We start from the raw sequence: 23840 nt of genomic DNA on the forward strand, positions 1-23840 counted from the left end.
TTTTTAACGGGGATTAGCCCACCCGGGCACAGGTCACTGACCCACATTGGAGTCTGGGGGGCGATACTGTAATAATATTGATAATGATAATAATAATAGTAATAAAGAACCATAAAGAAATGCAAAATTTAAAAAAAAATCATGAGTGAGAAACAATGTACAGTGGTCCCTCGGTTAACGAGCGCCTCGGTTAACGATTTACCTTCCATAAGATTCCTAACTTCGGTTAACGAGCAATCCCTCGATTAACGAGTTTTTTACGAGCCGACTTCAACATGTTTTCACTTGCATTTGGCGGTCCACCAGCTGTAGTATTAGTCTGCCAATACAGTAATCGGTTTTAGGGCTTAAATTCCTTAATATTTTAGTAAATATCAAGAAGTTTATACTATTCAATAATTTAAAAAATCTAATATTAACTTTTTTTAGTCATTTTAACAATTATTGAACATAATTGAAGGTAAAGAAACTAGTTTCTGGCGTGCCATCCAGCCTGTTAACACACCAGACAGGCGTTAGTCTCTCTCTGTTTTCAGTGGAGGTAACATCTTGCTTGAGACTCTCCAACTAAATGCTTTTTTTCTGTGTTTCCAAGCAAATTATTGGTCATTTTGAAATATATTTTACATATTGACAATATATAATGCAGTGCAGTGTTGATTTAAAGAAAATAATCTTGAAATACACCAAGAGAACTAAAATTTTATGGGTGAAATGGTGCCATGGGGTGACTTCTCTTCCACCCCAATGCCTTCTCTTCTTCCTTCTCCTCCACCCCCATTCTAATTCCCATCATCATCATCATCATCCAGGAGCCTTCTACATACACACCTCAAAGTAAGTGTACTTTTCTACCTTTTTGTTGAATTTAGGCAATTTTCGGTGAGCTGGAACCAATTACCCAAAAACCCATTGAAACAATGGTTTCGGTTAACGAGTTTTTCGGTTAACGAGCAACCTGCTGGAACGGATTGTGCTCGTTAACTGAGGGACCACTGTACCTGTATGTATGTTGTGTTGTCAATAGTAAGAGAAACAATTGAGTCCCTGCAATTATGTGTAAATGAGGCAGAAAGTCAGATTAGCAACCTGGGACTTGGTCACAATTTACGTGATGCCATATGTTCTTTGACTTTTCCATTTTTTATTCACGATTTCTGTGCTGGTTCATATTTATTTACTAAGGTGGTTAATGTTTTAAAGCAAATTCTATTGAAATATGAATGGCAAATGAACAAAAATGAATAGAGGGACTTAAATGAAGTAGGTTAGGGATAGGTACCCTGAAAATGTACTGTATGTTTTATTTCCGTATACAGTCGACCCTCGTTAATTCGGACCCCTTTAATCCGGATTTCGGATAAATCGGACGAAATCTGAACTGTCCATATCAAATTTCTGGTTCTGGGATTGTCCCAGTTGCAATTGGGGTTGCAATTTCAAATTCTCTGTCATAACTAAGAAATAAAGAAGTCACTGGTGTACTGCACTCTAAGATTAAGAGAAAACGGACGACTCAGGCGTCCTGAAGTAAGAGAAAACGGACTCCTATGACGGGGCACTCAAATAAACCTACACATAGCTGTATAATGCAATATTATGCAATGTTAACCCCTAAATCGGTTAATTCAGACAATCGGCTAAAACGGACACCATCCCCCCCTATTAGTCCGTTTTAACGAGGGTCGACTGTACTTTATTTACAAATGTCCAGTTTCATTTATTTTTAAATTCTTTGGATATACAGGTACTGTACTATATTTACCCCTCATGGTAACAAATAAAATTCTTCAATTGTTGCTGGAAACAAAAGTTCAGCACTGACTGATGTTCCCAAGCACGTTAACATCGCTTCAAGTCACAATGCAGATGAAAGAATCAAGGCAAAAATATTTAAATACTGTATCCAGATGTTCAAAATGATCTAGCTAGTCAACACAAATGGAGCTGTAGAATCAGACAAAACCCAAAACTAAAGCTGAAGTACAATGACTTTAAAAAGTTGTATCCTTTAACTGTCAAGGAAGGTAAAATGAGTGACCCTTTTGAAGTACAGTACAGTGGTATTAACTCTAAAAAATATTGTACCACACTCCAGAGCACTTTACATCCCTCCCATTCATACTGTGTACCACTTTAAAAATGACATTTTACTTATTCTTATACACTTTAAAATTATTTTCTCCATATGAATGTTCATCATTCACTTTTTTCTCAACTTTATCATTCTTCAGTATACCTGTTCTTTTCAATTGGATCTTAAATTTCTTTCTCTCTGTAAACAAATCTAAACTGTATACAGTACTGTATATTCTTAAGTACTGTACACTAAATGAATGCTACAGACTAAAGAAAAAAAGGATGAAAGGGAACCTGCAATATTCCATAAAAGAGTAGCAAAATGGGCAAATTAACATTCACATACAGTAATACCCCGCTTTATGAGTTTTTTTTTATGCGTTTCTACATTTACGCGGTACCCCGCCAGAACCGGAATTCCCACTTTACGAGGTGAATCTACTCATATACACGGGAAGCGGCGCGGGCAGGGTGCGCACAAAGTCGCCCAGTCATCAAAACATTACCGAGTTCTTCACCCGCCACCCACCACAGCCGGCCCAAGTCAGTGATAGTGAGGATATGGACTTATATGGACTTTGAGGGGTTTGACAAAGAGGCCCTGCAAGTCTCTGTGGTGGATAGTGATACAAGTGATACAGGTGAGGGCCAATAATCTGCCCTCTGCCTCGGAACCAACCCCCATCCCCGTGTGCCGAGCCCTCTTTTCTGCTAATGTAAGTGTTAAAAAACCTAATATTATAGATATTTCTCTTAATTATTAATTGTGTGTGCATACCATCATAAAATTAAGAAGTTATTTTTACTACAACGTAGGTATTGTATCTGAAAAAGTGGAGTTTGGGGGTCGGCCCAGTCTCTATTTCAATTAATCCCATATGTTCTGTTGCTCATTTTACGCGTTTCCCGCTTTACGCAGGCCTCCGTGGGTTCAATTGACCACGTAAAGCGGGGTTACACTGTATAACAAAAGGCAAATCTGGTGGGAGCTGAGTGTTGATGAGGATGAATATGACAGGCAACACCAGTAGAATTCACCAACCTCTTTGTAGCACTTTTGTGTTACTACGTCCTTCATGTTTCCCCATACTGTGATGTGCTCCCGTTGGTATTTTTTTACTAAGTCACTCACCTATTACACGAAAAGAAGAAGATATATTTGTGTAAAGTATATACATGTTAATTACCATCATCACTGAAACTGTTATTTTATAGATATATCCTTCACACAGTAAGGTTAATTGTTAACAGTTTTACATACAAATATTTTATGTTAAATACCAAGATATTAGACACAGTATAATCTAAATTTCCTTCAATTAGGTACTTAGTTAATTAAAAGTAAATGAGCAATTTAAAAGATTAGATTAAAAGGTAGTTATGAGGTAAACTAAAGGTCCACATCATAGCTACATATTAGGTTTATTGTAACAAATAATATTCCACAACAATGAAACTTTTATACAGTATACTGTACATAACTGAACGCTCCACTAATACAGTACACCATGAGACTCTCCAATACTGTAAAACCTTCCTCCTTTTGCAAACTTGTTTCCATACCTCTTACTCTTGTTCCAAAAAAGGTCTTGTCTCTCTTTTCTACATTTAAGTGATAGTCTCTCTCTCCCAATTCATTCCAATACTATTCCCTCTTAATCAAATTCAAGCATAGAGAACTTTCTCTCTCTCTCTCTTTCATTTATCTCGCCACTTTTTCTTTTCATCCTACAACATTCTAATAACATTCTTTTACTCTACTCCATTTCCATGACTTCTCTTACTCTCCTACTTCATTCTAAACTATGCTATTCTCTCCCTAAAGCCAATTAAGAGAGAATGTTATGGTTCAGGTGCCCTGACTAACCATAAATAGAGTAGCTGGAAAAAATCAGTACCAAAAATACATAAAGGTAGCTGACAGTGGTGGGCACGGTTCTGCTAATCCGCTAACCTCTAATTAGCGAAGCTAACTTTCTCGTTAGCGGATTAGCGTTTTCGCTAACTTTGGAAACCATTAGTGGACCAATTAGCTTCCGCTAAACTTAGTTCTGCTAACTTTAAGTCTGCTAACAAAATTTATACATGTTTGTTCCTGTCTGTTGTAAGCGTGTGATACCGCGACGCGTGTCTCCAACAGCCAGTCAGTCAAGCACGCTTGGCTGACTGCGTGTTAGTACGTGTAAACGTGACAAGACAATTTTTCGATTATTAAAGTTTAATACTTTTTTTTACAGTAAATAAAGTGTCAGTGTATGTTGAAAGAATCATAGAATGTAATTGTAAACTAATGTATAATTTCATTTCTCATTTATTTATTAATTTAATTAGGATTTTTTGTGTCAATATATTTGGTTATGCTAAGTACTGCATAAGTTCAATACCAGGATGACATCCAAGGTGTACGCCAAACAAAATTTTCTAAAAACTTACTTTTCATTAAAGTTTAGAGTTTTCTGTTTATTTACATGACTAAGACCAACAATAAGTTATATAAAAATGCACTGGTATAATGATTAAGACCAACAATAAGTTATATAAAAATGCACTGGTATAATGTGTATGTGGTTGATATTGCATATTTACATGAATAATGAATAAGGCCGATAGGTTGTATGAGAATGCAAATTAATTATTTGTGAAATTGTGTACAGTGTACACCTTGATAAGTTGATCATCATCTGATCTTGACATGATGCTATTTGCTACCAATGCTATACAGTACTATAGTTTTTGGATTCGTTTAATACTTTCTGTCTTTCCGTACAGTAAACAAAGATTATAAAGTGTATGTTGAAACTTGAATGTAAACTAATGTTTAATTTCATTTGTTTGTTTAATTATTTGTGTACACCTTGATCATCATCTGATCTTGGCATGCTATATCTTCTTGGAAAGCTTCATGTCTAAGCTACAAGACAACATATGAAAATTTTAGCTCTCTAGGTTTGTTTTTAAGAGTTTTAGAGCAAAAAAACAAAAACAAACAGAAGCTAAATTCATATAATAATAGTTAGCGGTTAGTGTTAGCTTCAGCTAATTTTTTTAGCTGTTTAGCAGATTAGCATTAGCGAAGTTAACTTTTAGTTAGCAGATTAGCGGTTAGTGAAACTAACTTTTTGCTTAGCTGTGCCCACCACTGGTAGCTGAGGATAAGTGTAGCTCCTACCCACAATCTCTGTTCAGCCATCATACTTGACATGTATTTACTGTTGTACAGCAGATTGCCTTCATCTGAGATTTTTTACTTAATTGCAGTGGTTTATTTGTGTAGGGTGTCTGATAGGTTTGGCACTGAAGGAAAATGAATATTTCATGATAAATTAACAAAGATGACAGTAAAATTAACATTGAAAGAGAGGGTAATTTTAATATGCCTGGGTATTAATAATTTCTTTGCAACTGATCAGTGTGTTGAAACTGGTTTTCCTTCGGCAACTTGTTATGATTCCCCGACTCAAAAAAACAGAAAAGAAAAACTAGAAGATTAATTTTCCTATGGTGTGTGACTAATTAGACACCTTGTATAACACAGTGCAGTAATGGCATTTTCTTGAGATTGGCAAGTACAATCTATGGTTAGTTTAATCAAGTCTGCATTACAAAGTTACTTGTGGATATATCTTTGTCAAACAAGTGACACACTGCTTTACTTACCTTTTAGAGAAGTACATTTATATTATATACACAATGCTCCTTAAAAGCTTCTAAAATGCTCAATGTCATGTCATGCTGAGTAATTTAATTTCAAAAGTACTAGTAATGAGAACACAGTAACACTTTATTAATACAGTAGCCTTGGGTTATTTTGCAACGAAGGACCCAAGAACATTCATTAAATAAAAATATCACTCTATAAAATATTGTACTGTACCTGTATTTCAATACAAAATAAGGGATTAGGGACTGTTTTTGATGTCAGACTCCAATTTTGTTAATGTTTTTTTAATTGAATATGGTCTCCTTTTCACCCTATAATGCCACCATTGTCATCTGCTTGGTAAAGAAATAAAAAAATGACATATTCTCTAGGGGAGGACTCATATAGCTGACTTCTTGGCAGGACCAGCTACTTGTCTCATTATCAACCCCAATTTCTCAAGTCTGCACAGTTTCCTCAAAAAATGTTTCATCCAAACCAACTGCTGCTGAGTTTAACAAAAGTACGAACTCATTCAAGAACAGACTCCACCAACACTGATGCAGGTACAGACACATTCTGGAGCCAGTGCATGCCCAGTACTTGCTAAGAGTGCATAACAGAGTTGTGACCAACCACCCATGTGGCTAACAGGCCAATCAGTGGCAGAGAGACTAAATTAAACTGATATTCCTTCAACCATTTCCCAAAAGGACAGACAGCCTTCTCCTGCATTTGCTTTAGACATATCACCACATTGTAGCTTTGCCATGTGAATAACCTTCTGTCACTCATCCTATTTAGGTGCCTGTTTACAAATTACTGTACCCCATTCTTGCTGTGTAGTAGTTAATAAACCAGTTGATGACTGGTAAGAGGGTAACTGTTCCTAGCACCTCCCAATGGAATGCTTCTCTCTCCATCTCTGTTCTTACTAACTTCCTCCAAATAATTCAGTGTTTTCTCATATTGACCTCTAAGGTTTCAAGCAAATTGATATGTCACCATCCAGCTGAGATGGGGCGAGTCCCAGTCATTACAAACCAACAATCCATGGAAAATAGGGTCTAAGGTACAATAAGTACCAGTCAGTATATACCAGAGGTAATGTTAGCCACTTCTTGTATGCCAACCTGGACTTACAGTCAGTTATGTAAGTCAACAAACCTCATGAAACAATACAGTATAAGGAAACCCCAGTATTGTACTTAATTCATCTTACTCAGTATGACAACACAGTACTGTACAGTACTTAGAATTACAGAAAGCTGAGACCAGATCCCTGACAAAAAAGTGTGATTTTTTTTTTTAAGAATATAGCAATGTAAGGAAGACCCTGTATGACTGTCCTCTATGATTATCAACCAAGAATTAATATAAAATGGTATAGTGATCTGATAAAAAAAATGTTTGCCAGTGGCCTTACGGTAATGTGAATCCTAAATAGGTAGTCATGACTTGCAGCCTGTCAGGCACCTATTGCATCATGTCCTCCTCATTTGAAATCAACAGTGGTATGGAGAGGGAACGGAGATTGTTACAGTACAGTTTATCCAAAATGGATTAATTGAACAACTCTTAGGTGACGAGAATGTGGAAGTAATGTGAAAACCAAAATCCCCCAGTAAGCACATATTACAAGAAGCATCTGGCTCGAGGGTGATAGGCAGAGAAAGATGTACTGTATCATGCTTACTGAGTCATATATATGTACAGTAGGCTCTTGCCAATAACGACTTCCACAATAACGTTTTTGACAATAACGGTAAGTTACAATAGCTACCCATTTTCAATAATAACGTCTGGATTCTCTTGAATAACGGAGATTTCGCGGGAAGCGTCCGAGCACATCAAGGATAGCGTTTGTTTGCCGCCATGTTGTCCGCTCCGCCTCACTCTTACACACACTCCGTGGAATACAGCGCTGCGCCCACTTGTGAGATTTTCGCCTCTATAACCAGTGGTTGCTAGGGTCGGTGATCAACAATGGCTTCCGCGTTTTTGCCTGTGGGGGCTAGGGGAGGTGGCGGAGGGAGTGATTTGCCACCTGAATGCCCGGGAACTTTTAAAGTGAATGAGAAAAAAGACCCCAAAGCTAAGAGACAAAGTCACAAGAAGCATGCCTACTCGGTCAAGGATAAAGAACAGATTGTTGAGCTCATTGAAAGTGGTGCACGGAACATTGATATTGTGAGGAAATTGAACTGTCCTGAGTCTACAGTGCGAAATATTAGGAGGAACTTAGAGGAGACCAAGAAGAGTATTGCACTGGCTGAGAAATATTTCGATAGTGATGGAAATGCGAGGCGAGCTATGAATGATAAAAGTGATAGAAACAGGTTGATAGTGATAACAGAGCATTTTCTTGTGAAATGGTTAGCTTGTAGAATGAAAGACAGTGCAAGTGTTAGCGGCCCTCAGATACGAGATCAAGCAAGGGTATTGTACGCTGCTGTAGCTCGAAAGAAAAACATTAAGTCTCCCCCTCCTTTCAATGCCTCAGTAGGGTGGGTGCGTACATTTAAGATTAGAAGTGGCACAAAGTATGCAAAGTATCGGGGTGAGGCTTCGTCTGCTGACTTTGTGGCTGCAGATTCCTTCCCTGAAATTGTCAATCAAATCATTCAAGAGGGAGGTTATACCCTGGATCAGATTTTTAACTGTGACGAGACCGGGTTGTTTTGGAAAAAATCCCCTAAAGCAACATTTATCTCTAAGAAAGAAAAACAGGCAAAAGGTGTGAAAATGGCAAAGGATCGCTTTAGTGTCCTCCTAACCTGTAATGCTTCAGGTGGCTGCCTCATGAAGCCTCTGGTGATCTACAAATATAAAAGACCAAGAGCTTACAAGGGATGTGATATATCCACACTGAATGTCTACTGGGAAAAGACAAAGAAAAGCTACATGTCCACAGAGTTATCAAAGAAGTGGGTTGATGATTGTTTTGTTAAGGATGCCAAAGAATACTGCTGGAAGAAGAATGCAGCCTTCAAAGTGGTGCTCTTTCTAGACAATGCCCCCAGTCATGCACGATTTCTAGTAGGATGTCACCCTAACGTTGAGGTTGTGTTTCTACCACCAAATACAACCTCCAAAATACAGCCACTAGACCAAGAAATCATAGTGAATGTAAAGTTACTGTACTACAAATATGTCCATGACAAGATGAGAAAGGAAACTGATAAGCAAAAAGTGAAGGAAATTGCTGAAACTGTGAGCAGTAGCGAGGAGGAGTAGGAGGGTCCTCCCCTCGCCGCCTCCGCTGCTCCGCCTGGCTCACTCACAGCCTCCGCCTCCACTCCTCCTCCTGGCTCACCTGCAACCCCGCCACCCCTGCTCCACCTGGTGTACCTTCAACCTCCACAATTACTGTTACTGCCTTCTGGAAAAATTATAACATTCTCCAGGCAGTCAATTTCTTTGTAAAAGCCTGGGGAAATACTACGAAAGCAACCGTTGGCCATGCCTGGTTGGCACTCCTGCCACAACTCAAGTCTGCCGAGATGAAGAGACAGCAGCCAGCAGAGCTAATGAACCAAATGTTGGAAACCGTCCGCAGTATCCCAGCCCCAGGATTTCAAGAAGTGACTCGGGAAGATTTAGAAGAACTGATGCAAGAAAATAACACAAATGACGTCGAGGATCTCCCGGAGGATGAAGAAGGTGGTGAGAAGGGTGATGCAGTGAGTGATGTAGGGGAGACCTAGCAGAGGAAAGTGACAACACAGAAGCTGTCGCTCTTATTGGGTGTCTTTACCAGCCTTCAAGAGATGATCCAAGACATTGAAAGTGAATCAGGTGAAAGGGAGCAAGTGATTGGAGTTTTAGAATCTAATTCAAGAAAATACCAGAAGCAATACAACGAGCGAGTGAATGCCCGGCAGCAGTCACTCATCACTCGCTTTCTTTCACAATGCCGGCCAGCCAAAGAAGACCAACAGAGAAAGGTTGAAGTTGATGAACACATTGGGGAAATGCCCGAAAATTTTGACTTTGCGGGGTTTGTGAAGTGTTAGCGGAAGTGGGTGAACAGGGTGCGAGAGGCCAGCGTGGGGATGGGGACGGAGATGGGGCCAGGGATGTGGGCGGAGGTTCGACGCAGTAGCCTCCATGCCCCAGCCTCGGAACAATCATCACACCAAGCACCTCAAAAACTCCCCCAAGCTACGGGTAAGTGTTATATTACTCAAATTCTTTATTCTGATGATTGAATAACAAATCTTTTTATTTCAGCAAACAAAAAGTGTTACGCAGGGCTTCAAAGGGGAAAAAATGGGTGAAATTCTTGGGGCGGCAGCACCAATAAACCCTTTTTACATGTACAGCGGTCCCTCGGTTAACGAATTACCTTCCATAAGAATCTTCAATTCGGTTAACGAAAAAAAATTTGATTAACGAAATCCTTACGAAAATCACATTTTGTTTTGAACATCAGCTGATAAGCTGAGGAGGTACTCAGCCAATTCAGTGATCTCTTCTATGTTTACATTCAAACTAATCAATATCTTATAAGAATTCCAGCAATGCAAATTAAATTCACCCCGGTCACTTCTATTAAATTTTATAAGCAAAAAACAAAAACTCAATCTAAAGGACATAAATTAACAATTAAATACTTTACACCACAGGCGCCAACTGTCAAACATGTCACCCCTCCCTCCCTATCCCCCACCTTCCCGAGAAATGTTTGGGGAAAAGGACTAGGTTTACAGGTTTAAAAATAAATAATACCTCAGACTAAAGTTAGGATAATATAACTTGCATTGCTGAAATCCTTGCAAGACAGGGAATAATTTGAATATAAACATTATATATTTTGCATAAAAGATAAAATTTTTGCTCTCCCTAATAAAATTCTTAAATTAGATCTAAAATTTGTATGTCTAATGCAAATTTTAGCTTGTTTATATTCAAATTAATCACTATCTTATAAGAATTCCAGCAATGTAAATCATATTCTGGCCGGGTAATTTCTATGAATTTTATGAGCTAAAAACAAAAATCTCAAATTGATAAACAAATTATACTTCACCAGACACTATCTGTCACCTCACCTCCCGCTCTCCCCATCTTCCCATGCTTGCTGGCTCCTTGCCTTCCCAGACAAAAGTTTGATGTTTTCTTTAGGCTTTAAGGTGTTTATTTTATATAATATCTCAGACTAAAGTTAGGATAATATAATTTGCATTGCTGAAATCCTTGCAAGACAGGGAATAATTTGAATATAAACGTCATATATTTTGCACGAGATAAAATTAATCACCTGTATCACATTACAGTAGTAATTTAAGAGCTCTAGCGTATATGTACGATATATATAGTGATTTAAGGGCGATTTAGGGGAATTTTAGGAGTGTTTCTGACTTTATGTATTTTTGGCTTTACTTTGTATATACTTTTCTGTGAGCTGGAACCAATAATCCAATATCCCATTGAAACAATGGTTTCGGTTAACGAATGACCTTCTGGAACGAATTGTGTTCGTTAACCGAGGGACCACTGTATTTTAATGTCACACAAATAACGTTTTCGCTAATAACTGCATTTTTCAGGCACCTATTAGACGTTATTGGCGAGAGCCTATTGTATATATATTTTTTTTATTAAGACTTAACTACTCTGTCCTAAACATGGCATTCTTTCTCTTTTTCAACTTCAATACAAACAATAGTCACACACACACACACACACACAAACACAAAGTACAAAAAAGCACATTTCACTAAATATTTAAAATACTTACTTTTGAAATCAACTCATTGCTGTCAATCTTGATATCAATGTTAATTGGTGTGTTTGGGAAGTGGTGAAAAGTTTCCTCCAGCAGTGGAATTCTTCGATCTTCATTGATACTGCTGAATATTAAACCTGGCATGAAGTCTATTGGGATTTGATCTTTGATTGGAGGCAGCTCGGCATAATTATACTCAGATATTGCTCCTTTTAACTCTGTGCGAATGTCGAGAACTGAGTCATGTGACACAACCACTTGGCCATCTCTGGTAAGCTGACAGTCAAGTTCAAGCATGTCTGTTCCCACATCAACAGCACTGTAACAAAGAAGTATTTTTCTTGTAGATATGCAAGAAATATATTGAAGATCATATACCGTACCCCCAGTTGTAGCTTACTAGACAGCCGGGGGCCCAAACTAAAAAGCAGCAAGACAAACCACCTTAGCATATGCATAGCACCCATCCACATAAACTGTTTGTATCAAGTTGCATAAAATTCTATGAAAAACTGTTGGACAATTTTACAAACTCATGATTACAAACACAACTTCTGACAATGGACATACAACTTATGATGCAGACAAAGTTTATGGTTGGACAGACAAATAACTTATGATTACAGACAAAGAACTTATGAGTATGGAGAGACGGTTTGATTTCAGATAAACAGCTTTCAATATGGACAGAGTTTTTGTAAGCTTGGGGCTGAGTGAAGAATAGAAACTGAGAATTGAATCTAAATCCCTCTTTTCTAGCTAAGCTCAGCCAGGAGGCTCCAGTTAATCCACCGACCATGTTGGGGTGTCTCAAGAGTGTAAACTATTCCCTATTTGACATTGGGGGCTGATGTTACAATTGCTTAACCCTTCCCATTACAATTATCCCTTAAAAGGAGTGGATTAGAAGCAACGATTATGTCTAGAAAGTCAGTCATGTATACCCAGCCAGTACTCACACTGTGCTAGTTATGGCTGTCACCTAGATTTCAGATTCAGTTTGATATTTAGAATTTAGATTCCAACTGACAGCTCACAAACCTTCGGGAAGTAGAATGGCGTCTAAATTGACTGGCTATGGGCTAATGTAGAATTTCAGGATCAGTCATCCATATTTAGCATCATGCCCTTTGCCAAGCAACTCCTTTTAGCCAACAGGAAAGTGGGAGTACTACAAGGTCTAGGCAGGCATGTACCTATAAAGAGTTCTCAACAGAGGCAGGCAAGGATGTAGACGGCAACTTCTGAAATCTCTAGTACAGTAATGTAAAAAGTAATAAATAGATAGATAAATAAATAAATAAATAAATAAATAAATAAATAAATGTTACCTTGGAATATTATGGGAACTAAAAGCTGTAGATATCCAAAGGCCCTAGGATAATGAAGTATTAGGTTAATGAAGACATACTACACCAACCAAAATACTGTCCAGTACTTCAGCTTGGGTAAGGATCATGTTTAGTATACAGTCAACCCTTGCTTTACGCAGTCCCACTTTGCACGTTTCCACGTTTACGCGGTACCCTGCCGAACACGGAATGCTCACTTTCCGCGGTGAGTGTACCCCTTTACGCGGAGAGCGGCTGGCGGTCCTCTCGGGCCGCGCCATTTTTGGATCCAAACCTCCCGCCATCTGCCATGTTGTGTAAGCGGCGCGAGTAGGTTGCGCAGTGTATGTCTTTGTTGCGGTATCGGTGACGTCATATGACGTAGCGGACTATGATTGGGCAAAGCATCCTCACCTCTCTCCCTGCTAGCTGTGATTGGTTTAATGTAGTACTATGACGTGCCCCGCCGCGGGAGCGTTCAAGCCCCTTGACCTACCGCGTCAGTTACACCCCTCCCGGCTACACCGTGTATATCGGTATCCATTGTTCCATAAGAATGGCTTCCACCGGACCACCACCACAAAGAAACATTTCATTACCTGGACCCAGCCGCCCTAAGCCAAAGAAGACACAACGTTCCTTAAGCTACGAAATAAAATATAAGATCATACAAGAGTTGGAGAAAGGAACAAGACAGGTTGATCTCGCGCGCCAGCATGGTGTTCACGAATCAACTATCAGGACAATTAAGAAGGATGTAGCCAAGATAAAGGAGCACAAGAACATGACAAAGTCTACAGGTGCTACTATGATCAAGTATTTCCACAACCAGGTGCTTCTCAAGACGGAAAAATTACTTGTGAGCTACTTGGTGCGTCAGGCGCGACGGAACATGGCGGTGGACACGGGCTCAGTTAAGGAGTACGCACGTGAACTGTATGCTGCAGTGTCATGAAAGATGGGAATTATAGAGCCCAAACCCTTTAATGCTTCCTCTGGGTGGTTACAGAGGTTTAAGAAGAGGAACAAGATCACCAATATCAACATTGGTGATGAAGAAGCTAGTGCTGACCGTGTTGCGGCTAGGGAATTTCCTCCGTTTTTACGCGAGATTATGGAGGAAGGACAGTACACCGACGAGCAGGTCTTTAACATGAACGAATCTGGTCTTTTTTGGAAAAAGCTACCTTCCAAGACCTTCGTCGTGAAGAATGCCAGCAAGTGTCGGGGCCGGAAGTTGCAGAAGGAGCGCATCACCGTCCTGTTTACCACCAATGCCTCCGGTACCTGTAAGCTCAAGTTATCGGTGAGCCACACAGCACGCAAGCCGCACGCCTACAAGAGCATGGACATTAGGGGGCAGTGAAATTTTGCTCAAAGCTGCACTCTTCAGGCATTGTTCCTTATACATATCTAAGACTCCATGCCAAATTTGAAGCTGATATGTCGAGGTTTAGTCTGCCGCATTTTCTACTGAAATTTTTAAATTTACCTACAGTACTAGCCAAACAGCCGCTGTGGCGGTGCAATGTTCTGTTCAGTGTTTATCAACTTTTTTTTCATATCTCTTATTTCATTTAAGTTGTCTTGTTGCAGATGAGTATGGTGCGATGTCTATATTGATTATCAGCCTTTTCTCATTTCATTTCTCAATGTTGTGTTACTGTACTGTAATGTAGGGGAGACCTGGGTAAGTTGGCGCACTTAAAATTATTCAAATAGTTTCTGGTGGAGAAAAATATAACCCAGCAGCCCATTGTGTGTGTTGGTTGTGATGGAACCAATGTAAATGTAGGATCAGAAAATGGAGTCATTCATCATCTTGAAATGTTACTTGGTCACCCGCTCCATTATTTCATATGTCAGCTTCACGGAAATGAGCTGCATTTCCGCGCAGTTTTTTATCACTATGATGGTAAACCAAGTGGTCCTGAGCATTGGCGTGGTCCCATTGGAAAGCAGATCAAGGAGTCTTTGTCTGAGCTTCCAGTTGTCGCCTTCCAGCCAGTCAGTTTCCCTGATTTCCCTGTGTTTAATGATGAAGTGGAGAAAGATCTGTCCTGGGATCAGAAATACCTGTATAGGATTTGTAAAGGAGTTATCACAGGTGTTGTTGAAGATGACTTGGCTGCTATTGAGCCAGGTCCTCCCTGTGTGTCAAGGTGGAACACCTTATGGAGTAGAATCCTCAGGCTGTATGTAGCAACATCAAGACCCAGCCATGAGTTGAAAAGAATTGTCATTACAATAATAAAGTTCAGTGCTCCAATGTGGTTTTACATCAAGATACACCCTTACGTAACACACGGCTCAAGGAACGTATTCCAGTCCCTGCTATATATGAAACACCTGAATAGTGAGGAGGAGACGATAGTGAAGAAGGCTGTCCAGAGAAATGCATACTTCGCCCACACAGATCAACTTCTTCTTGGTATGTGTGCAGATGAGGACATGACTGTTAGAGAAAAAGTTGTCTCAATGATAAAAAAAATTAGAGAGGAGAATCAGCAAAAGGAAGAATGCACTGGCAGATCTGAAGAGGAGGAGGAAGATTCTGATGCTGCTGTTGACGAGAATTTGTTAAACTATACTGATGAGGAGGGTAAAGATGGAGATGGGAATGAGGATGTGCCTCCTGTAGTCAACATGAGAAAGGTGGTGACTCCGAAACTAAAGTGGCAAGCAAAAAACTATCATTCCATGATTAACTGGAGGAATGAACTCAAGACTGAGCCTCCTTACATTGCTTCTCTGTCAAATCTACAGGTTAATGACATTCTTGAGACACCATTAGTGGTGCCCAAGTGGCCAAACAGCACTCAGGCGGTCGAGAGAGGCATAAAAGTGATGACTGAAGCTTGCACTGAAGTGACGGGATACGAATCGAGAGATGGATATATTAGGCAAAGATTATTGTCTAGGAAAATGATGCCAAGGTTCCGCACAAAAAAGAATTTCAATATGAACTTGTAATGATTTTCTATACGGTGTACCTGTAAAATAACATGTGAATTAAATCGATGTCACCCATGTAAAATTTATCATTATCCTGGAAAACATTAAATGACACCTAATTTTTGGTATACACTAAAAGTTGACAAAAAGTCGTTCGCGATGCGGCAGGGTAAGTATGCATGAAATGGCATGAAATTTTGCACAGGTGTTTGTTACAGCCATACAAACGATGCCTGAAAAGTGCAGCCTGCAACTCAAATAAAAGTGTTTTTTCCCTGCCCCCTACTGTACTATAGAACCCCGAGAATCCAGAATACTGGTGAGTGGCCCCTTACCTGATTTCTGAATATAGAATTAAATGTTGCCTTCTCCTCTATGCTAACAAGTGTGTTATGAGGCAAACCTCTCATATACAAGCACATTATATATTTGTTCAGGGCTAAATCCTTCATTCTTCACTAACTTAGCATCCTCACTATGTACTGGCAGGTATAATGTTCATCACTAGCCCTTAACCCTTTGAGGACGATGATTTAACCCTTCAGGATTCAAAGGGTTAAAATGATGAATGACATATGAGTGGTGAGTCTGAGGATTTTGTGGACATCTGAAGCAGTAGGAATCTTGGGTAATTTTCCTGATACTGTAACTATAGGTTCTGGATTCTCAAGGTTATGCTGCAACTCACACAACAGAACTAAGAGGTCTGGTAACATGCAGTTCTCACTTACTGTCTGAAGGCTGATATTGTATTTTCATAATTTTCTCCGGCACCTGAAAACAAAGAATAGTGTCAAGATAAACAATTTTATATATTTTACAACAATATATAATAATAGTATAGTAATAAATAGGTAAAATATTACATACATCAACACTGCTAGTTATGTGATTCTCATAAAAGTAAATTTGTCTGTATCTATAGTACAGTACAGTTTAAGAGCCATCACACAGGATAAGAATCTGAAATAATTAGCTAGAAAAATTTACCCTAAACAATACTACGTATTTTGAATGTATGAAAAAAAAAGTATTGTACTGTACAGCATACAGTACAGTAATCTCGATTTACACAGTCAATTGAACCCGTGGAGGTCCGCGTAAACCAAGAAAAGCATAAACGAAATAACAGAACATATGGGATTAATTGAAATAGAGACTGAGCCAACCCCCAAACTACACTATACACTTTTTCCGACACAATACCTACGTTGTAGTAAAAATAACATCTTAATTTTATGATGGTACGCGCACACAATTAATATTTAAGAGAAATACAGTCACCGGTTAATGTCCATTCAAATAATGGACTCAACTCCCCTCTTCCCACTCTTGCTGGCTCTCCTCCCTCCCTGAGAAATGTTTGGGAGAAAAGACTAGGTTTTTAGGTTTAGTAATAAATAATACCTCAGACTATGGTTAGGATATTATAATTGACATTGCTGGATTCCTTGCAAGACTGCGAATAATTTGAATATAAACGTCATATATTTTGCACAAAAGATAAAATTTTTGCTCTCTCTAATAAAATTCTTAAATTAGATCTAAAATTTGCATGTCTAATGCAAATTTTAGCTTGTTTATAATCAAATTAATCACTATCTTATAAGAATTCCAGCAATGTAAATTATATTCTGGCCAGGTAATTTCTATGAATTTTATGAGCTAAAAACAAATATCTTCAGTAAATAAACAAATTATACTTCACCCAGACATAATACATTACATACGTTGTAGTAAAAATAACATCTTAATTTTATGATGGTATGCACACACAATTAATATTTAAGAGAAATATCAATAATATTAGGTTTTTTAACACTTACTTAGTAGAAGAGATGGCTGGGTACATGGGGATGGGGGGTTGGTTCCGAGGCAGATGGCAGATTATTGGCCCTCACCTGTATCACTTGTATCACCTATATCACTATCCACCAAAGAGGCTTGCAAGGCCTCTTTGTCAAACCCCTCAAAGTCCATATCCTCACTATCACTGACTTGGGCTGGCTGTGGTGGGTGAAGAACTTGGTAATGTTTTGTTGACTGGGCGACTTTGTGCGCACCCTGCCCGCGCCACTTCCCGTGTAAATGATGGAATGAACCGCGTAAATAAAAGTTGTCGGTCTGGCAAGGTGACGCGTATATGACCAAACGCATAAAGCAAATCCTAGAATAAACAAAACATTGTTTTTTGTAGTATTATGCTAAAACAAACACCCATAAATCAACACAGTTAAAATTAAGGGATGCGAAATGGTCTGTATACTAGAGATCAGCTGATGTGAGAGGGTGGTTGTGCTAGCGACGCGCTACATCCGCCTCTCGCCTGACTCGCCAAGCACTTTCAGTTTCATCTCAACTCAGTTTTTCATTACTTTATGCTGGCCCTCCCCTTGCCCCAACTGAGATTGTACCCAGATGTACCTCAGCCCATCTCCTAGAATAAACAAACACTCATAAGTCAACACAGCTAAAATTACGGGATGTGAAATGGTCTGTTTACTAGAGATCAGTTGATGTGAGAGGGTGGTCACGCTGGCGCCACACACCACCCACCTCTCGTCCTACTCACCAAGCACTTTCACTTTCCTCTCAACTTATTTTTTAATTACTTTATGCTATCTAAAATAGATTTTCACGCAACTTTAGTTAGACAATTCATCCTCTGAAGATGCAGAGCCCAACTCAACCAGCTTATTATCCACATCACTGTCCAAATTGGCACCCCACACTTGAAGCACCATTTCCTCGCTGCAGTACTTCCAGCACCTTGATTTTCTGCTCCAGTGTAATTGCTTGCCTTGATTTCATGGTCTTTGGGGTAGTTAATGATGTAGTAGATGGCCTCTTGGACATAGTGTCGATGGTTGATGCACGTGGTATGAGATAGTGTCACACAATATGTCCATTCACTAGAGCGTCAGTGCGAGAACTGAGGATGCGTGAGGGTGTAGGAGGGTGGCGGGCAGCCGTGTAGTGTGCCCAGAGATGCATCTGGCGGTAAACATTAGGCGCAAAATTTAAAATACTGTAGTGTGTATTTCCATATGATGCGCCAAAATGACTCGCTTAAAATAGGAAAGATTCGCTTTAAATTAATACACTGTCCTTAATCGTGGGTGTCGCTTTAAATAAATAACTTTACATTGAAAATCGATGTTCTACTGTATCAAAATAAAAAAAACGTATTTGACCCTAGCGTCTGAGAGAAACCGGTCTAGGAATAGGGATATTAAATGGGAATAACACTTTAGACTATGTTCCTGCAGGATAGGAAACCAATACTCATAAGGTCAAAACTAAGTTCTAGGCTAATATTTTATTTATTTATTTATTAATTTTTCATAATTTTCACCACATCAGCCATTTGGGCAGTTCTGTCCAGTGTTATTACAGGAGGAAACCACTTCGGGAAACCCGAGCTGTGTGGTAGGGTCACACTGGATAATACCCTTCTCATGTGTGTCAGGGCCAAGCAGGATTCAAACCCTTGACATACAGTATACTGGAAATACAGTACTGTATGGGATGATTTCAACGAGTCTTCTTTCAATGTTTACTATGGTCATTACTCCACTCGGAAAGTTGTCGCATGCCTTGATTCTAAAAAATTTTATTTTGAGTTTCACAAAGCTTCAGTTTTATAAGGAGACTGCATTGATGGGACATACTAGTACATAATGAAAAGCAGCCCCACAGTTAAAAACCTGAGACGACTGTTGGCACTGTAGATCTGCCAGTACAGTATAGGAAATACCAATAAACTAACCCACCACACAATATTTGGAGACTATACAGGGGTGCACTACATATATGATTTTAATAGGTATGATCCAATGAGAACTATTAATTATCAATTTTTTTTTTACGACTGTTCCCTGCATTTGTTCCTGCTGAAATGAGGATACCATATTGTACATGTAGTTCAGTAATGGTTTGCTCTTATTCACTGGCGTCAAAGAATAGCTCCAGCAACATGGTGTCCCTACTGCTGTGACTCAGATTAAGAATTTTAGAGAGAACCTTCACTTTTGTCTGACCTTATTATTAATAGACTAGTGAATTATTTTGACTCTTGAAAAAGTCCTTTTGTTGGAAGATTGTTGTCAATTCATTAAGATGCTGGTGGAGCTCTTCTGGAATTGCCTCCCAGCTTAACCCACCTGAAGTTCAACCACCCTAATGCTACCTGTAGGGGCAGGGGGCAAATCTTCAGGTGATAGTGGATCTCATTACTCACCTGAAGATCAGCCCCTCTAAGCTTAACCTATCTGAAGCTTAACCACCCCAACAGAAAATAAAGTAATGCATAATACGGTTATTAAAGTAGAATAAAGTAGTCCTGTAGTTACAAAAATACAAAATATGCATTACAAGTTTATTAAATTTTATTATATTGGATAAAGTAAAATAATATGCACAAGATTATCACAGTCCATAATATGGTTACAAAAGTACAATATAATGTACAATAAGTTAATTAATCACTAGTACATGTAAACTGATTATTGTACTACTGTACTGTATGCATAAAAAAATTAAAAAGCATTCAGAGAATAATGATTGGTACATATAGGTTCATAAAGTGTGGCAGCTGTGCATTGTCTTGTTCTGACCTTTATGCTTGTTCTGTCATGACATCACAAACCAGATCCACAACATTTATTGAAAGGTTAACAGTCCTGTGCATGTAACCCAGACTTTGGAGATTATAGTATCCCCTCCACTCATTAGTACAGTACTGTACTGTGAATGATGGATCCTGATCAAACCACTGCTTTTACACTATACCTGTACTCTATTGCTTGGACTATTTCCATACAGCCAGTTGCTGGTTTGGCATTAAATCAACAATGCTGAAGATCCAAACAGGTGTGTGTGTGTGTGTGTGTGGTGTTTGTCCCCAGAGATGTTTCAGGTAATGAGAAAAGCAAGATTCTTCTATTTCCACAGTAACCCAAGGACTGCTAAGTTGGATTGGATTTGCTTGATAATGCCTCATACACACTTTCAGGGAGAGAGAGAAAAAAAAGACCCAAACAAAGATTAATTTCTCAGAACATTTACTTGATGGCTTGCAGTTATTTTGCCAATACATTCATTCCACCCATCCTTGGCGTGACACAGGATTATAGTTGTACAATAATGTATTGCTGCCAGAAAGTTCCATTTCTCTAGTCAAAATGTAGTGTTTCCATTGCAAGAATGTTCTGTACTACTGTACAATAGTGTATTTATTTACTGTTAAATTTATTAAATAAATAAAAGAAAACAAATATTAAGGTGATGGTTTAATTGATCACCTACCACCACCACCAGATGTGATACCCAGACTCAGCTACACCACTTAAGACATTAGGAATTTAAACAACACTAGGTGAGAAACAAGGGCTCCCAACTCCAGGTGATTAATGAGAATTCCCAACAACATCAAATGAGAAACAAGAACCCTCTTAAACACCATGTGAGCTGAGGGACCAAGGCATCAGTGTAAACTTGTGCAAACCGGAGACCAGGATTACACCTTCTGTACCAGACAGTTTACAAGACCGATTGTGATGCGACCTACAAGATTACAGGGTACTTCTATATCTGTAGTTAATTTGTATGTTCACTCCATGTTTCTTCTTTTTTTGTACTGAAAGCCTTTGTCAGTCAAGTGACCCACTCCTCATTTTCACTAAATGTAACCTTTATCATCTGTTTATTGTATATTTTTGCCATTTGGTTGTCATGTTTTCAATAAACTGTTAATTATTATTATTATCACATTCTGCAGTGACCATTCACGGAACTTTATATTGATTCTTATACAGTGGTCCCTGTTACCGAACGGTTCGATTAACGAAATTTCGGTTAACGAATTACCTCCCATAAGGATCTTCAATTCGGTTTATGAAAAAAACTTCGATTAACGAAATCCTTACAACAAACACGTTTTGTTGTGAGCATCAGCTGATTGGCTAGTCCGCCAATACAGTAATCGGTTCTATGTTTACATTCGTTTCCAGTGGAGTAAATATCAAGAAGGTTGTGCTCTTTAATATTTTTTATTTTTTTATATTAAAATAATTAGTCATTTAAAATTTAGTAAACATATTAATAATATATGCAGTACAGGAAACTAGTTCTTTGTCCGCCCATCAGCCGCTTAACTCACCCGCCAAAGCGTCAGCTTAACTTCGTTTACAGTGGAGGAAACATCGTGTTTGTCGCTCTCTTGATTACAGAGTATTTTTACGTTTTTACATTAAAATTATTGGTCATTCTGAAATTTAGTTATTGATAATATATAGCGCAGTGCAGTGTTGATTTAAATAAAATAATCTTTAATTACAGCTAGTGATCTTAAAATTTTATTAGTGAAATTACTGTACTGCATCAAGCATGGGTCCAAAGAAATCTAAAAAGGGATCTAAATGCAAGTGAAACAGGAAATTATTAAGAAACATGAAGAAGGCATTAGAACCAATGTACTGAGTAAAGAATATGGCATGTCGGCATCAACTGTGTCTGCAATTATTGCTTCCAAGAAGCATTAAAATGCTTCTCTTCTCCCTTCTCCTCCACCCCCACTTCCTTCTCTTCTCCTCCTCCACCTCCCACTACAAATTCACATCAGCATCATCAACCAAGAGCCTTTTACATACACACCTCACAGTAAGTGTACTTTACTGCATTTTTTTTTACTTTGTATGTAATTTTCGGTGAGCTGGAACCAATTACCAAAAATCCCATTGAAACAATGGTTTCGGTTAACGAACGACCCTCTGGAACGAATTGAGTTTGTTAACCGAGGGACCACTGTGTGTGTGTGTGTGTAATAATAAATAATAATAATAATTAACGGTTTATTGAAAAAGTTCTGCAGCCCGAAGGCTGAAAATATACATTGGGCATAAATGACTTATTACATACATTGGTGGTTTAACAAAAGCCTTCATTAGAGAAAGGTAAAGGAACATACAGATTAATGTAGGTGTTGAACAGCAAAAACGTAGTGTAGTAACTCCCTCCCAGATGGTGTTAGGAGGGACCTCACGTGGTGTAGTAGTTCCCTCACAGATGGTGTTATGAGGGGCCTCACGTGGTGTAGTAATTCCCTCACAGATGGTGTTATGAGGGGCCTCACGTGGTGTAGTAATTCCCTCACAGGGCCTCACGTGGTGTAGTAATTCCCTCACAGATGGTGTTATGAGGGGCCTCACGTGGTGTAGTAATTCCCTCACAGATGGTGTTATGAGGGGCCTCACGTGGTGTAGTAACTCCTTCACATATGGTGTTATGAGGGGCCTCACGTGGTGTAGTAATTCCCTCACAGATGGTGTTATATGAGTGAGGTGTGGTTCCAGGCCTTCCTATCGTAGACGGATTAACACATCGCTGGTAGTTGGGTCTCACGGGCCGTTATCACTGGGTACCTGGGACCTCACTGTGTGAAAGGTCAACTTGGGTACCACTGTTACTGTTGAGTTGTTCTCACTGACTTAAGCACTGTTCACCACTGTTCACCTTTGTTTAACACTGGTTCCATTTCTTTCCTAAATGAAATAGTAACTTCTGGCGTGAACTTGTTGATATTCCGGTGGGGAGGAGGGTTCAGGGGAGGGAGTTGGTATGGGCCAACATAACAGTTGACCTGGCTGCTCCGAGAGGAGCGCCAGGTACGTCTTGACCCTTCGTGTGCTTGGACTTAAGTCCATCGGTACTTACGACCTGCTCTGACCTTACGACCGTCGGGACTTACGACCGCCGCAGTTGTGACCAAATTTTATTTTTTTTTCAAATGACGCGCACATTTTCTATACCGAAACGTTTCCAGTTAATGTAGTCTCCATGTATAATTAGAAAATTATGGGGGCCCCGTGTGCATTCAGCTGACTACATTAAAGATAAATGCTCAGTCACACTGTATCCATTCCTCATTACAGTGACCCCTCGTTTAACGAACGCCTCGGTTAACGAAATTTCGGTTAACGAACTGCCTTCCATAAGGATCTTCAATTCGGTTAACGAACAAAAATTCGGTTAACGAATTTCTTACGAACCGACCTCAACATGTTTTCGCTTGCACTGACCGGGCAACCAGCTTTAGTATCAGTCC

The 23840-nt window shown here is 39.1% G+C and overlaps 1 protein-coding gene across 1 annotated transcript in view; it reads right to left on the bottom strand.

Annotated features, from left to right (window-relative positions):
* Positions 1-23840, bottom strand: part of LOC121879139 (lysophospholipase D GDPD1-like) — a 42024-nt gene that overhangs the window by 13779 nt on the left and 4405 nt on the right. Inside the window, exons 2-4 of the mRNA XM_042385741.1 lie at positions 16468-16510; positions 11463-11769; positions 3122-3211 (exon numbers count right to left, since the gene is read on the bottom strand). Coding sequence (XP_042241675.1) covers positions 3122-3211; positions 11463-11769; positions 16468-16510 — 440 coding nt within the window. The remainder of the gene's footprint in view (positions 1-3121; positions 3212-11462; positions 11770-16467; positions 16511-23840) is intronic.

Source organism: Homarus americanus, unplaced genomic scaffold (assembly GCF_018991925.1).
Source record: "Homarus americanus isolate GMGI-L3 unplaced genomic scaffold, GMGI_Hamer_2.0 scaffold4060, whole genome shotgun sequence".
NCBI lineage: Eukaryota > Metazoa > Arthropoda > Malacostraca > Decapoda > Nephropidae > Homarus > Homarus americanus.